Source organism: Rhinopithecus roxellana, chromosome 11, assembly GCF_007565055.1.
Source record: "Rhinopithecus roxellana isolate Shanxi Qingling chromosome 11, ASM756505v1, whole genome shotgun sequence".
NCBI lineage: Eukaryota > Metazoa > Chordata > Mammalia > Primates > Cercopithecidae > Rhinopithecus > Rhinopithecus roxellana.
Genome location: NC_044559.1, coordinates 91,536,112 through 91,552,115, shown reverse-complemented (window position 1 = coordinate 91,552,115; position 16,004 = coordinate 91,536,112). Strand labels below are relative to the sequence as shown.

General features: G+C 38.3%; 1 protein-coding gene across 2 annotated transcripts in view; it reads right to left on the bottom strand.

Annotated features, from left to right (window-relative positions):
- Positions 1-1,682: 1,682 nt before the first annotated feature.
- The window catches only part of SIRT1 (sirtuin 1), a 35,471-nt gene continuing 21,149 nt past the window's right edge, over positions 1,683-16,004 (bottom strand). Inside the window, exons 2-7 of one of the 2 annotated variants that reach the window (XM_030941143.1) lie at positions 13,853-13,977; positions 13,208-13,355; positions 12,021-12,100; positions 10,692-10,878; positions 7,036-7,593; positions 1,683-3,799 (exon numbers count right to left, since the gene is read on the bottom strand). In XM_030941143.1, coding sequence (XP_030797003.1) covers positions 3,471-3,799; positions 7,036-7,593; positions 10,692-10,878; positions 12,021-12,100; positions 13,208-13,355; positions 13,853-13,885 — 1,335 coding nt within the window. In that variant the 5' untranslated portion in view covers positions 13,886-13,977 and the 3' untranslated portion in view covers positions 1,683-3,470. The remainder of the gene's footprint in view (positions 3,800-7,035; positions 7,594-10,691; positions 10,879-12,020; positions 12,101-13,207; positions 13,356-13,852; positions 13,978-16,004) is intronic. The other variant, XM_030941142.1, reaches the window with a different exon arrangement.

Below are 16,004 nucleotides of genomic sequence, written 5' to 3'. Positions count from 1 at the left end.
TGCAGAAAAACCTGATCTGAATTCTTGAAGCTATTTATGGTATTCACTAAATAAGACTATGACCCCTATTGGGTACTTTCAAAAATTCTTTAAAATTCATAATTCCAAAATGCAAATAAGCCCAAGGGGTTGGATAAGGGGTTGTGGACTTGTACTTTTCAGTAGGTCAGCTTAAAAAACTATTGGCTAACCACAGAACTCTTCTATAGATAGAAGCACTAAAACAGTGTTCTCACCTAAGGTACTTTTCCTCAAAGTAGTGGCATTCTTCCCCCATGAGAATGTCTCCACGTACCTGATATTATACCATATTCCCTGTTCGTCCACTCCTTGAGGTAGTAATTATTTGAATCAAAAACATGTCAGATGCTGTTTCTCAATAGTAGTAACCTTTGTATATTATGAAGCCGATCTGTAAAATAGCAGGCACTTTGGATTAATAGTTCCATGAACAAATACTGTAACAAGAGAATAGCATCTCATCTAGGAGCACACTGTACAAAGCTTAATTTGGGGACACTTCCTCCCTGTTACTCTAGACTATGATACAATGTATTAACACCAAGGAGATTCATGGTAGAAAGTTAAAATACCATTGAAGATTTCTGAAATTGCCATTTACTTTTAAAAAACAAGAAAAGTCCCAAGCTTTGTAGATAAGAGCAGCAAAGCTACAGATCATTTGCTAAATTGTAGGGACTTTATTGAGTTAGCTAAATACTGAAGTATTTGGCCTCCACACATCTATTTGTAAGGTACAAATATATAGTGTGTTTGTAGCTCTCCTGTCTTGTCTTAGTCATTCAAGCTAGTAGCCACTGTTCAGGATGATGAATAAGACAGCAGAACCAAGACATTCCTTTCAATTAAAAGGAAATAAAAACCAGAATGCAGGCTGGGCGTGGTGGCTCACACCTGTAATCCCAACACTTGGAAGACTGAGGTGGGCAGATGGCTTGAGTCTAGGAGTTCGAGACCAGCCTGGCTAACACGGTGAAACCCCGTCTCTACTAAAAATACAAAAAATTTAGCCGGACATGGTGACGGGATTTCACCATGTTGGCCAGGCTGGTCTCAAACTCCTGACCTCAGGTGATCCGCCCGCCTAGGCCTCCCAGAGTGCTGGGATTTCAGGTGTGAGCCACAGCACCTGACCAAGTTACACATATTAAGGGGGACATTGCTGGCCTCTTCAGGAGTACTTTCTCCCTCAAAATAAGTAGGTTCTCAGGTCAGCCTCAGAAAGTTGATACCAAATGTGGTCTGCAGTCTTTGGACTTAAAAAGACCTGGCATCCAACAACAGATTTTCAGTTAACCCAGCCTTTGCATCACATAGATTTTCACTACCCACCACTTCCTGTTCTCTCTCGAATCCCAAACTTCTGGTCCTTTATCATAGGACAATTGTCACATCCTTCTTAGGCCCTGCCCTGCCTTTTCCGCACGTTTTACTTGCTCAAGGCCTCTAGCCTAAAATGGTTGAAATAGTTCTGAAATGCTTGGTGGTGATGCATCGCCTGCTACGATCAGCACCATCAGTGTTTTCAAGTACTGGTCTGGTGAGACTAATGTAATAAACTGAATGAAGAAATGTAGTATGAGAAAGAAAGCATCTAATACTATAGCATTCAAAGCTGTACAAATTCTGCAAGATTTAAAAATTATATACCTTAAACAATGTAAGTTAACAGAAAAAAGTCAAATGACAGTTTTAATAGACTTTAAAACAGTGTACAAGTAAAAAAACACTGGTTTTGTATTTCAAAAGTTGAAGGAAGATATCCAGTCATTAAACAGTCTACAAAACATATGCCAGTAGATTACATAAAAGACTATGTACAATATAAAAAGAGCTGAAAACAGTCTTCACTGTAAAAATAATTTAAAACAAACTTTTCAATTTAAAATATTATCTATAGCACAAACACATCATGCAAATGGAAAACTAAATATACTGCATTCTTTAGTGTAGCCAAATAAATTCAGATTCAGACATCTTTTAAGTAGGGAAATGGCCATTCAAATATGATTTTTTTTCTCTGGCAGTAATGGTCCTAGCTGGGTATTTTATGCATAAAGAACAGCTATATTTCAAACCCTTTTTATTGTAATAAATACTAAAGCAACAGAGGAATACTTTATTAATTTAGGAGTAATGTTCAAAAATGGTCTGAAAAATAAATGCTTACGGTGTAATTTCATAAAGTATGAACTTCTTGAAGGACTAGAAGCTTTTGCAGCTGAGAAAGTTGATCTCTAGTTTTAAGGCAGGCTAAGCTTTTAAATAAAGATAAATTATAAGAACTACTTTCATTCATTAACTATTCTGCTATTACAAGTTACATCATGTTCATCTCCATAATACTAGGCTAGCAGTTTGGTATTTAACACCAAATCCTCCCAATGGAAGGAGACATGTACTTTCTGGCTGAGTTATAATTAACATCTTATTACTTTGGAACTGTAATCAGGGGCCTGTTGCTCTCCTCATTAATGGAAAACAGCAGTCCAAAATATTACACTCTCCCCAGTAGAAGTACCATTATTATAGATTCGGAAAGGCTTTGCATATTCACATTTTGGCAGTTTAATACTTGTGGAAAAGATCAATGCAAGCTCTACCACAGTGATAGGTATTTAAACAACAATGGCAAATATTTCAAAACTAAGGGGATCCAGGCAGGCACTATTGTTTCTAAAGCAACTGAAACATTTCCAAAGCATTTATTTGTTTTTCAGGTTAGTTTTATGAGCCAATATAGACATTACTACATGTCCACAGGAAGTACAAAAGCCATCTTCATTTGAACATAAATACAATAATCCTGAAATTCTTAGCACCAAGTATTACTTTTAAAAGTAAAGACAACCGAGTGCCCTCCCACATATTGTCGACTTCCTTCTACTCACATTGCATGTCATTTGAGATTTTAAAAAGTTAGCTGCCACAAGTTTTGGAAAATGCCAGTGTTTAAAAATAAGTAATTGTGTTAAAGAATCAAAAGTTTAGAGTTAACAGATTTTGAGTACTTCAAACCATTCAATGTTACAGAGAAAAGTGAAAATACCATTCTTTGGTCTAGATAAGCTGTTCCCTTTACATTAATTTAACATTCCGATGGCTTTTTGAAAACTTTAAAAATGTTGAAACTCACTAGACAAAAACAAAAATTATATATACATATGAATTTATCATACAAATGAATCTTTAAAAGAAAGTTAGTCTTGACCAACAGCTGATTAAAGATACTTAGTACCTTTTTAAAAAAAAAAGTTAGTGTTGAATTTGTACAAGTACAGAAATAATGAAGTTAAAAATTATCCATGAAAAACAATCTATTTTACCAATCTATAAATATTACCTTTCTGGTTTCCTTGCTCTATAGAGTTCACAAGTAAACATTCATTTTGACATGCTAAAGTTCCTAATGCTGGTGGAACAATTCCTGTACCTGCACAATTATTACACTATGATTTGTTTGATGGATAGTTCATGTCTGTTACTTCCTGTTTCATAGATATAGCTTCATTAATTGCCTCTTGATCATCTCCATCAGTCCCAAATCCAGCTCCTCCAGCTCTCTCTGGAACATCAGGCTCATCTTCTAAGCCATTGTAGAATTCTTCAGTTTCACTTTCATCTTCCATGGGTTCTTCTAAACTTGGACTCTGGCATGTCCCACTATCACTGTTACTGCCACAAGAACTAGAGGATAAGACGTCATCTTCCGAGTCTGAATATACCTCAGCGCCATGGAAAATGTAACGATTTGGTGGCAAAAACAGATACTGATTACCTGAAATATAATGATGAAAATGTTACTTTCAGTTTTCTAAGACTAACTCAGTCTGAAATGAAGTGTGGGTACCAGCTCTGCCTTTTATAAGTGTACCATTAGTGTTTAAAAACAACTGGGAGGCCATGATGTGCCTGCAGTTCCAGCTACTCAGGAGGCTGAGGCGGGTGGACTGCTTGAGCCCAGGAGTTCAAGGGCCAGCCTAGGCAACACAGTGATGGCCTGTCTCTTAAAAATTAATTAAATACAAGCAATACACTTAGTCCTGGGTTCAAATCTTAGTTCTGCCATTTATTATATCTTTGTAAATTTGTAAGTGTACCTCTGTGCCTCAATTCCCTCATCTAGAGAATGAAATAAATTTTTACAACCCTATGAGGGTTGTAAAATGTAGAGAACCATATTCAATAAAGGTTATTTCACCAATTATTTTAAAAAGATTTGATGAAAATGAAGTATCCAGCCCAGCCTACATTAGATACCCAATTTGTGTTCATTAAGCAACTTCTCTAAAGCACACAGGCTTTTAAAGCCTCTTCATTAACTATTTTAACTTTTTTCTGATTATAAACCTAAAATATTGTCAATAATGTAATCACCACAAACTCATAGTGTAGTCTGTAGACAGTGAATCTACAGTATCACCTGTGAATCTAAATTTAGATTCACTTGAGAAGATCTCAGGCCCCATGAGCCACCTACTGATTCAGAATGTGTGTGTATATACACATACAGTCTAAGATGCTTTTGAAGTCCTCTAAGATGTAATCTGAATCCATGAATACCAATAAAGTTCTTTCTAGAGCACACCAAATCAATCCTAGCTTGGCCATTTGGGGTTTAAGTGAAAGAGTAGGATCCCTAAAAACTGATGGAAAAGTTTGAATTCACAATATGTCCCTAACTTAACATCTCTTTTCACACATAATAAATGTAATATTTATTGTACCATATCCCAGACTAATTCACAGAAGCCTGGTTACCACTCTGGTAGGTGGCAAACCTAAAGTTCTCTCCAAAGTGGCTCTCAAACTTTTACACTGCATCATGACCCAGTTCTCACCCTGACTACAACCTGTGTGACAATTCTGACCTGAATAATCCCTGAAATTTATTTCACAGTCCACTACAAATCACTGTGAAAACCACTTATTTCCCTCTATTACAACAGATACATAGTACTCATCAGGTTCCTAAGACACCACAGGCAGGGCACAGTGGCTCACACCTGTAATCCCTACACTTTGGGAGGCCAAGGCAGGCAGACTGCTGAGCCCAGGAGTCTGAGATCAGTCTGGGCCATGTGGCAAGACCCTGTCTCTACAAAAACTTTATAAAAAAAAAAAAAAAAAAATTAGCTGAGCATGAGGTCACGCGCCTGTGGTTTCAGCTACAGCTACTCGGGAGGCTGAGGCAGGAGAATCGCTGGAACCTGGGAGGCGGAGGTTGCCAGGAGGTGGAGGTTGCCGTGAGCCGAGATCACACCATTGTACTTCAGCCTGGACACCAAGAGCAAAACTCCGTCTCAAAAAAATAAATAAATAAAAATGTAAAAAAATAAAAATGACTGTTCAGGTCAACTCTGTTTCTTGGGAAAAGAGACTGATGCGTTTGACACATCTGCCAAAATGACATTCAAGAAGAGTTCCCAGTGCAAGTCTTAGTGCACAGGTAGACTTTGTATATGATAGAGACGACTGTGTATTACCTAAGTCAGTAGCAATTTTTCTACTTTCTGACTTCTGCCACGATTTGCAAACATAAGCATCCCTCTGTGCTTTTTCTAGTTTCCCCTGGGAACGCGTCTGCTCTTTTTAAATCCCTACTTATTGTTAAATATTTTCCTCCTTAGAAAGCCTTGTATAATCTAATCTCCAAGTACAATCTACCTTTTGGGGCTGGGCATGGTGGCTCATGCCTGTAATTCCAGCACTTTTGGAGGCCGAGGTGGGCGGATCACAAGGTCAGGAGTTTGAGACCAGACTTACCAACATGGCAAAACCCCATCTCTACTAAAAATACAAAAATCAGCTGGGCATGGTGGCGCACGCCTGTAATCTCAGCTACTCAGGAGGCTGAAGCAGAAGAATCACTTGAACCCAGGAGGCGGAGGTTGCAGTGAACTGACATTGTGCCACTGCACTCCAGCCTGGGCAAAAGTAAGACTCCATCACCAAAAAACAAAAAAACAAAAAAACAAAAAAAAAAAACCTACCTTTTGGGTGATGTTTTGTTCAAAACAATAATACTTTATTCTTCAGTAGCACCTATACCAAAGTATTAATGAGTATCACCCACATTTATAATTACATACAACATTAATCACTGTGTCTCCAGAACTTACCACAGTGCCTAATATGAAAAAGGCCAAAGGTTTATTCAACTGAACTACAATGTATTTACAGCAAATGACTGGAATACTCAAATACAGTTGTCTAAAATTTGTCAGTTTTCACCAAGTATGGTAAATGGAATGAGACCTAAAGTTCTAAATTACAGCTAAGTTACAGTGTTTTTTTTTTTTTTAACAGTATTTTTTCTAACATTAAGTTAGGAATTTCGACCACACAGACTACTTGGACTTAAAACATCAGCTTCCAAAGAGTAGAAAGTGATTTCACCTATATCGATTAACACTGATTGATAAAGACTATGCATGTTCTAAACAGGGTAGAAACTATTCCTATATTCAGTGGAGAAGAATCACGGATTCTTTCTAAGTCCTCAGAGAAAACACAGATGTGTTCTAAATCTCAGACAACACTGCATAGTAGTTAAGGGGGCAGGCTCTAAGCACAAATAGACTGGATTTTTAATCTGATTCTTCCACTTCTTGCAGTTACCGTGCATGAGGTATTTAACCTCTATGTTCCTGAGTTTTCCCACCTGCAGAAGAAAGTAATAGATCCTACCTCAGAAGATTAAAATCAGGTAACATATGTAAAGCAGCTAACCCACAATAAGCACCCAAATCTGTCATCGTTTCTGCCAGTTAATAACCCATTCTTATTTTTCCATCCCCTAGAGAAAACATACAGAGCACTATTAAACACTTCCTTCTCCGTATTATGAAGGATACCAGAAGATTTACTTTTCTGATTATGAACTGTACAGTTTCTCTAAACAGAATCAACTACATAAAGCTACTTTATCGATTAACCTGCCAAAATAGCTAATTTTTTGGAAATATTGTTATGACAACTATACTTTCAAAATGGTTCGATTGCCTTTCTTACCATCAAGCCGCTTACTAATCTGCTCCTTTGCCACTCTACTAGGCCAGCATTTTCTCACTGTTCCAGCCACTGAAGTTCTTTCATTTTTCTCCCCAGTACTGGAACCAACATTCTTCAAATCCGGATTTCCCATCTGTTCAGCAATACTTTCAACATTCCTAGAATTCTGTACTTCCTGTGGTTTTTCTTCCATAAGACCTTTTGATTCAGACACATCTAAATCATCATTACTCTTAGCTGCTTGGTCTAAAAGTGTGACAATCACTGAAGAATCTGGTGGTGAAGTTCTTTCTGGTGAACTTGAGTCTTCTGAAATATGAAGAGGTGTGGGTGGCAAGTCTGACAAATAAGCCAATTCTTTTTGTGTTCGTGGGGGTTTTTCAGTAATTTCTGAAAGCTTTACAGGGTTACAGCAAAGTTTGGCATATTCACCACCTAACCTATGACACAATTCATTAATTATGACATCACAGTCTCCAAGAAGTTCTACATCAAAATGCAGATGAGGCAAAGGTTCTCTATTAATTAATATCTGAGGCACTTCATGGGGTATGGAACCTAAAATAGGGTGAAAAATAAGAGTTAGAAAAAGGGAGGAGGAAGTAAGCTAATAAAACCACAACAGATACATTACGCAAAAATCCAACAAGGGCTTGAGCTCCAAATTTCCAAAAAAGACCCATGCACTAAATTAAATACTTAACCAAGCCATTACATTTCATCAAGCAAGCAGATGGGCAGTTAAATCTTTTATAAGACGTTCAGGTTCTGCTCCTGTCACCTGGTAACCCCTGAGCAATCTTCCCAGACTTTCCCACTCTGAACCTCAAATTTCCTTGTCTGTAGAATGGGGTAACAGTACTTTTCCACAAGACTGTGGTGAAGATTAAATGAGTTAATAAGTCAAGTGCACAGAAGAGTTCTTGGCACACAAATGTTCTACTTAAGTAGCTCCTGATATAAAGAAGGTGAGCCGGGTACGGTGGCTCACACCTGTAATCCCAGCACTTTGGATGGCCGAGGCGGGCGGATCACCTGAGATCAGGAGTTCAAGACCAACCTGACCAAAGTGGTGAAACCCCTTCTCTACTTAGCCAGGTGTGTGGGGGCGCATGCCTCTAATCCCAGCTTCTTGGGAGGAGAACTGCTTGAATCCAGGAGGCAGAGACTGTAGTGAGGAAGAGACTGCAATGAGCCAAGATCATGCCATTGCACTCCAGCCTGGGCAACGAGGGAGGGAAGGAGGACGGGAGGGAGGATGGAAGGATGGGAGGGAGGATGGAAGGATGGGAGGGAGGATGGAAGGATGGGAGGGAGGATGGGAGGAAGGAAGAACAGATAGAAGGATGGACTGATGGGAAGGAAGGACGAATGGACAGAAGGACGGACATACAGAAGAAAGGAAGGACAAACAGAAGAAGGATGGAAGGATGGAAAGACGGAAGGAAGGGAGGAAGGGAGTGGGGGGGAGGGGAGGAAAAAAGTCATACAAATAAATTCTACACTATTATAAACCTGTTTTTTTAAATTATCTTTGCAACACACCATACTATCCCACAGCTTTCGAAATAAAAGTTTTTAAGGACTGGGCGTGGTAGCTCATGCCTGTAATCCTAATGCTTTGAGGGGCAGAGGAGGAAGGATCACTTGAGGCCAGGAGTTTATGACCAGCCTGGACAACAAAGTGAATCCCGTTTCTACAAAAAAAAATTTTTTTCATTAGCCAAGCATGGTGTGCGCGTGTGGTCCTAACTACTTGGGAAGCTGAAGTGGACGGATTGCTTGTCCCCAGGAGTTCAAGGCTGCATTGAGTTGTAACTGCACCTCTGCACTCTAGCCTGAGCTACAGCAAGACACCCGTCTCTTAAAAATAAAAAAAAAAAGCTTTTTAAGCAGAGTGTCTCTGAATTTGCTTTAAAAAGAGCAACTCAAGAACAAAGGGACTTGTATATTAAATTTTCATGTTTCATTTAATTGCAAATTGTCTTATATTCTACTTTAACAGAATTTCACAGCTAATTAGGTAAGACTGAGTTAACTGCTAAAGCCACGAGATATGGGATAGACACAAAATTGAAGAGCTTGAATCCATGTTTCCTTCAACTGTTTACTCTGGCTGCCTTGGCTGCTGATGTGGGGTCTAATTAAATTCTCTGGCTAGGGATTTAATATTGTTTCCTCTCCTCTTTCTCTCACTTGTGAAAGGACACATCTGATGCAACTGAAATCTCTCTCTCTCTCCTCCTCCTCCTCTGATTCTAAATTAGAGAAGGAAACAGTATGAGAATACATATAACAAAGAAATGTTCCTGAGAGTAATAGGGATTTAAATTTTATGTGAACATTTTATACACACACCCTTTTGGGTAAACTAGACCAACATATCACCATTATGACTTGGCTATTATTACAACAAGAATGAACCAATCATTTTGAGCCCCCAAATTCCATCTTACATGGTATGTTACACTTCTACCTTCTACCAAACTATATATTTGAATTTATTAAATGTGAAATCAATTAAATTTGAAAGATCAACAACTGTAATCTTATTAAGAATAAAAAATATGAGGATTAAGGACCATTTCATAAATTAATTGATGCTAACATTAAAAACACATTCCACCAAAAAGTCTAAATTGAACTCTTTACCTTTGTCTTAATTTTTCACATAAATTAGAAGCAGAGTTTAGCATTACTTGTGGGTTTTTTTGTTTTTGATTTTTTGAGACAGAGTCCCACTCTGTCACCCAGGCTGGAGTGCAGTGGCACAACCTCGGCTCATTGCAACCTCTGCCTCCTGGGTTCAAGCGGTTCTCACAGCCTGCCAAGTAGCTGGGACTACATGCGCACACCACCACACCCAGCTGATTTTTGTATTTTTAGCAGAGACAGGGTTTCACCATGTTGGCCAGGCTGGTCTCAAACTGCTGCCCTCAAGGGATCCACCCACCTCGGCCTCCCAAAGTGCTGAGATTACAGGCGTGAGTCACTAACATTACTTGTGTTTTGACAACCCTCCACACCCCATCAAAATGTCAGATTCACCAGTCTCAATGAACAACAATGCCACATAAAAAATAGTTTAGCCAGATGTGGAGGCTTGTGCCTGTAATCCTAGCTACTCAAGGGGCTGAGGCAGGAGGATCCTTGAGCCCAGGAGTTCGAATCCAGCCTGGGCAACACAACAGGACCTCATCTCTACTAAAAATAAACAATTTCTGGCCGGGCATTGTGGCTCATGCCTGTAATCCCAGCACTTTGGGACGCCAAGACGGGTGGATAACCTGAGCTCAGGAGTTCGAGACCAGCCTGGCCAACATGGCGAAACCCGGTCTCTACTAAAAAAATAAAAAGCCAGGCATGTTGGTGGACAACTGTAATCCCAGCTACTCAGGAGGCTGAGGCAGGAGGATCGCTTGAACTCAGGAGGCAGAGGTTGCAGTGAGCTGAGATCACGCCACCGCACTCCAGCCTGGGCAACAAGAGGGAAACCCCATCTCAATAAATAAATAAACAAACGATTTCAAAAATTAGCTCTTCACCACTCTTTCAAGCAGAAGCAGAGTAAGATTACTAAGGTTAGGGTCTATTATACAGATCCACAACCCATGACATTATATAGAAATGATCTCCAAAAGTCACCACCAACTTACTTGGAATTAGTGCTACCGGTCTTACTTTGAGGGAAGACCCAATAACAATGAGGAGGTCAACTTCATCTTTGTCATACTTCATGGCTCTATGAAACTGTTCTGGTAAATTTTCACCAAAAAACACAATCTCTGGTTTCATGATAGCAAGCGGTTCATCAGCTGGGCACCTAGGACATCGAGGAACTACCTACGTATTTTCAGATTTTGGTTGAGGCAGAGAAGCAAACAGTAAGCCCAAGTTAGAAATAGTCAACATTTCCATACCTCTAAGAGTACATTTCAGAATTATTAAAAAAAAAAAAAACAGAAAAGCTATGGATAAACAGCAACTGGATAACAATCTAAACGTCAATGATGGGCAGTAATTTATTAACATACTATGAAACAGTGAAATACTATGTTCTTGTCATAATATCTATATAGAACAACACTTGACATTGAAGAGTCCATCATATAAGAGGAAAAACACAATGTGTGTATATACACAAAATGGGAATTGATCCTTTAAAAGAAAAATACACATTTGTAAAATAAAATGACTCCATTTTATTTATTTGAGATAGATCCTCATTCCGTTGCCCAGGCTGGAGTGCAGTGGCATGATCTCAGGTCACTACAACCTCCACCTCCTGAGTTCAAATGATTCTCCTGCCTCAGCCTCCTAAGTAGCTGAGATTAAAGGCATATACTACCATGCCAGGCTAATTTTTGTATTTTTAGGAGAGACGGGGTTTTGCCATGTTGGCCAGGTTGGTCTCAAACTTCTGACCTCAAATGATCCACCCACCTCAGCCTCCCAAAGTGCTGGGATTACAAGCATGAGCCACTGCACCCGACCAATGATTCCATTTTAATATACTATTCTTTCTCTTTCATAATGATATAATTAACTATATACTGCTAAGCACATAGGACATATTTCTGGATAATTTTTATTTTCTGCTACATTTTCCTATATTTTTTGGCAATGAACATGTATGAAATAATTTTAAAAGATTACCACAACTAATTTAAGGTCCAAATCTGACAGGCACAAAAAGGGAAAGGAAGGAGAAAAACTACAACAACAACTTGCTTATGGATCTGACGTTTTATGTTCAGCTTAGATACTAAGAAGCCAATTTCATAATTTTAAGAGACTTTATAGGGCTGTTTTCTATATAAGGTATTGAAAGGTTCTTGTGTATTTTACCAAAATTCCCAATTACTATTTTCTTCCTGAATCTTTCTGTACCACGTATACTTTTAAGGGGAAAAAAAGGATTTTGAGGCAAAAGAAGAAATACTTCAGAGACATGCACAATTCCTAAAATATGGGCAACAAATTACCTGATTAAAAATATCTCCTCGTACAGCTTCACAGTCAACTTTGTATTTACAAATCAGGCAAGATGCTGTTGCAAAGGAACCTAAAAACAACCAACATGTATGTGCTTTATTAACGAAGTATTTCTGTTTCTTGAACACACCACGAACGTTATAAAGTTTGACATCAGAAATGTTAAGAGGGTTTAAAGATTTTTGTTTTTAACTTTGATTTTAAACCTCAGAACACACTGCAGATTTTGTGATACACTACAGGAGAATCTAGGGGATGAAAAATGTATATATGTATTTATACATAGAATGAATACAATTCTCAATCGCTGAGACAATAATGACTGCCTTCTAAAGCTACTCTTTTCAACAAAACTGTAACAACTCAGTCCTCCAGAGCTAAAATCCTGCAGAGTTGAACAGTTCCAATTCTATTACCTTAGTTCAGCAGTTCTTAGAAACACTTTAGATACCTAATGGCCTGTTCATACTTGTTTTACATTAAACATTTCTGAATCTCTGAATCCTGTACATCTCAACTATCCAGTTCTTTTAGTTTATCCAGTTCTTTTAGTTTCATAAACTAAAGATGTCACATTTCTTCATTAATAGTTAATATTACTCTTGTAATCAGTTTTTTTTTTTTTTTGGTACAGAGTCTCTGTCTCCCAGGCTAGACCGCAATGGTGCAATCTTGGCTCACTGAAACCTCCAACTCCCAGGTTCAAGTGATTCTCATGCCTCAGTCTCCTAAGTAGCTGGGATAACAGGTATGCCACCATGCCCGGCTAATTTTCGTATTTTTAGTAGAGCCAGGGTTTCACCATGTTGGCCAGGCTGTTCTCGAACTCCTGGCCTCATGTGATCCGCCTGCTTCAGCTTCCCAAAGTGCTAGGATTACAGGCGTGAGATACCACACCCAGCCAGAAAAGATTACTTAAAATAATTGAATGCATGCAACTGCAGCATCTTTTGAAATCAAAAGCAAATTAATATCTGAGGTTTTATATAATTGTGAAGGCCAATACTTCTGTTTTTATTATTTTTGTTTTCTACTTTTCTGAGGTTATCTATAATTAATGAGATAACATGATTAAATAATGCTTTATCTCCACTTCTCAATGGCAGTCTGCTTTAGAGGAAAAATCCTCCTATAAAACTAAAATAAACTACAGAAAACCATTCTGAAGTTTACTAACCATGACACTGAATTATCCTCTGGATTCCCGCAACCTGTTCCAGCGTGTCTATGTTCTGCGTATAGTTGCGAAGTAGTTTTCCTTCCTTATCTGACAAGGCTATGAATTTGTGACAGAGAGATGGTTGGAATTGTCCAGGATATATTTCCTATATCAAGCAAAAGGTAGAAAAAATTTACATTAGTGAAATAAACTACAGATGTCATATGTTTAACAAAAAACTACCAATAATCCCCCACATATAATTTTAAAAATGAAATAGATGAGCATTTTAAAGTATCTAGATGGATGCAACACACACCTACAAAAGGACTGTTGCTGTCATGTATAAAACTCAGCAATTAGTGAACTTGGCCCCTTGAAGAAAAAGACAAAGTCAGCCCATAAACATCTCTAATAAATGTTGATATTTTAATAAAAGTCAGAAGTAACACAACCTTAGGATATCTAATTTTTGTTGGCTGCAAATTCAGATTTTTTTCTTTAAAGAAAAATGGGAAACTTTAAACTAACATTACAGGTATCAAGGTAGGGTGATTTTTTAAAAAGCACTGTCAATACAAGAATATTTTAAAATTTTTCTGATTTATCATTCATTAGAATATCAACCTGTTGGAAGTTTAAAGCTAAAGTATTAATCCTTACCAAAATTGTTTTCCTTCCACTGCACAGGCACATACTGGTATAGTATAGAGTTGCTCATGAATGCTGAGTTGCTGGATTTTGTGTGTGTGTTTTTCCCCCCAAATAATGCTTCAATGCTGTTTCTTCTTTAAAAACAAAGAATTCAGATATACACATGGCAAAAAGATCAGAGAAAAAGTATCAATTTTGGTCCTCCCAACTTTTGACAGTGTTTTTATTAAATTTCATTTAGTAAGTGACTATGGCAAAGGAAGTTTCTTCTCTACTTTTTCCTTTAAAGTAGTAGTGCTATCATCTACTTACTTCCTTACCATTCATTACAGGCTCTAATCTATCATAATGCTAGCAAAAAACTAGACACAACCGTATGCCCATCAGTAGGGAACCGGTTGTATAAACATGGTACGTCCATAATAGTGGAATATGTAGCCATTAAAAAGAATGAGGGAGATCTAGATGAACTGCCCTGGAAAACGGTTCATGACATACGTGAAAAAAGCAAATTAGTCACCAGTATGTATAACTTTTGTTTTTGTTACTAAGCAAAAATTGAAATTATATGCACATGTATATAGAGATGTCCATTTAATCAACCAAGTCAGGAAGGATACAAACAGGCTGTAAGCAAATGTGGGGAGCTTTCACTTCTGACGTTATACAAAAAAGTTTAATAGCGATTAAAGATGACTTTTTACCTATTTAATATTTCAAATTAAAAAAAAATCCCCACTGAAACTTCTAGGTTCTACTACCCAGGCTTCTAAGTAAAACTTAAGTGAATTCCTAACAGCTATCACATACACGTCCACATGCTGCTAAAAACCTAGTATCCCAAAATGTTGCCTTACAAATATTTATCACAAATTTTATGAATAACTCTTTCCAATTTAAGAAATGGACAGTGCACATAGTTGCAAGGGAAAAGCTTAATAAAGTCAATGTTTACAGAAAATCAAAAGCCATTGTTTTGGAAAAGTGACTTGTGTTAAATCCACCACTGTTTTCTTCCCCAGAATGCTTTGTTCTAATACATTTACATTTGAGAGATTAAGCATTGTAGTGTCTTATTAAAGCTCCTTCTGGAAACAGCTTTTACAGTATTTTTGGCACTATGAGAATATGCTAGACAACAGATAAAATAGGATCCATAGTAGTAAACAAGTGATAATAGCATGCCAAACGCAGAATTAAAAAGATAAAATAACTCCAAAGTATGGTCAAGGAACAAGAGCAAGTACGAAGACTCCACCCTCCCTGAATTAACTGTGTGCCTTATCCAGGTCCACCCCCACCCTTCCTAAAGGGTAGAGTAAGAGAAACAAACAAGTATGGGACACTAGATTTAGCTCTTACACTTGTTTCCCTCCATGTCCTACTTATAACAGTTCAGTTAGCCCTTAAAATTAATTTAACTATTTACCTTTAAGACAAATCATAAAGGACATTTTTTATTTTATAAGCCTACTTTTATTTTTGAGACAGAGTTTCGCTCTTTTTGCCCAGGCTAGATGGAGTGCAATGGCACAATCTCGGCTCACCGCAACCTCTGCCTCCTGGGTTCAAGTGATTCTCCTGCCTCAGCCTCCTGAATAGCTGGGATTACAGGCATGCGCCACCACTCCGGCTAATATTGTATTTTAGTAGAGATGGAGTTTCTCCATGTTGGTCAGGCTGGTCTTCAACTCCTGACCTCAAGTGATCCACCCGCCTCGGCCTCCCAAAGTGCTGGGATTACAGGCGTGTGCCACCACGCCTGGCCAAGCCTACATTTTACGTATGTGAGAATCTGAATGATTTGAGTCTCTGACTCATACTTTCTGTCAAGTATGAAATGGACCATGTCTGAATTATTAGGTTTAAATACAGTGTTCAAACTAAGAGAAATAGTACAGGTATGGTGGCTCACACCTCTAATCCCAGCAGTTCGGAAGGCTGAGGCAGGCGGGTTACTTGAGACCAGGAGTTCGAGACCAGCCTGGGCAACATGGCGAAACCCTGACTCTACAAAAAACACAAAAATTAGCCGGGCCTCATGGTTCATGCCTGTAGTCCCAGAAACTCAGGAGGCTGAGGTGGGAGGATCACCTGAGCCCAAGGAGGAAGAGGTTCCAGTGAGCTATGATCATGTCACTGCTCTCCAGCCTGGGTGACA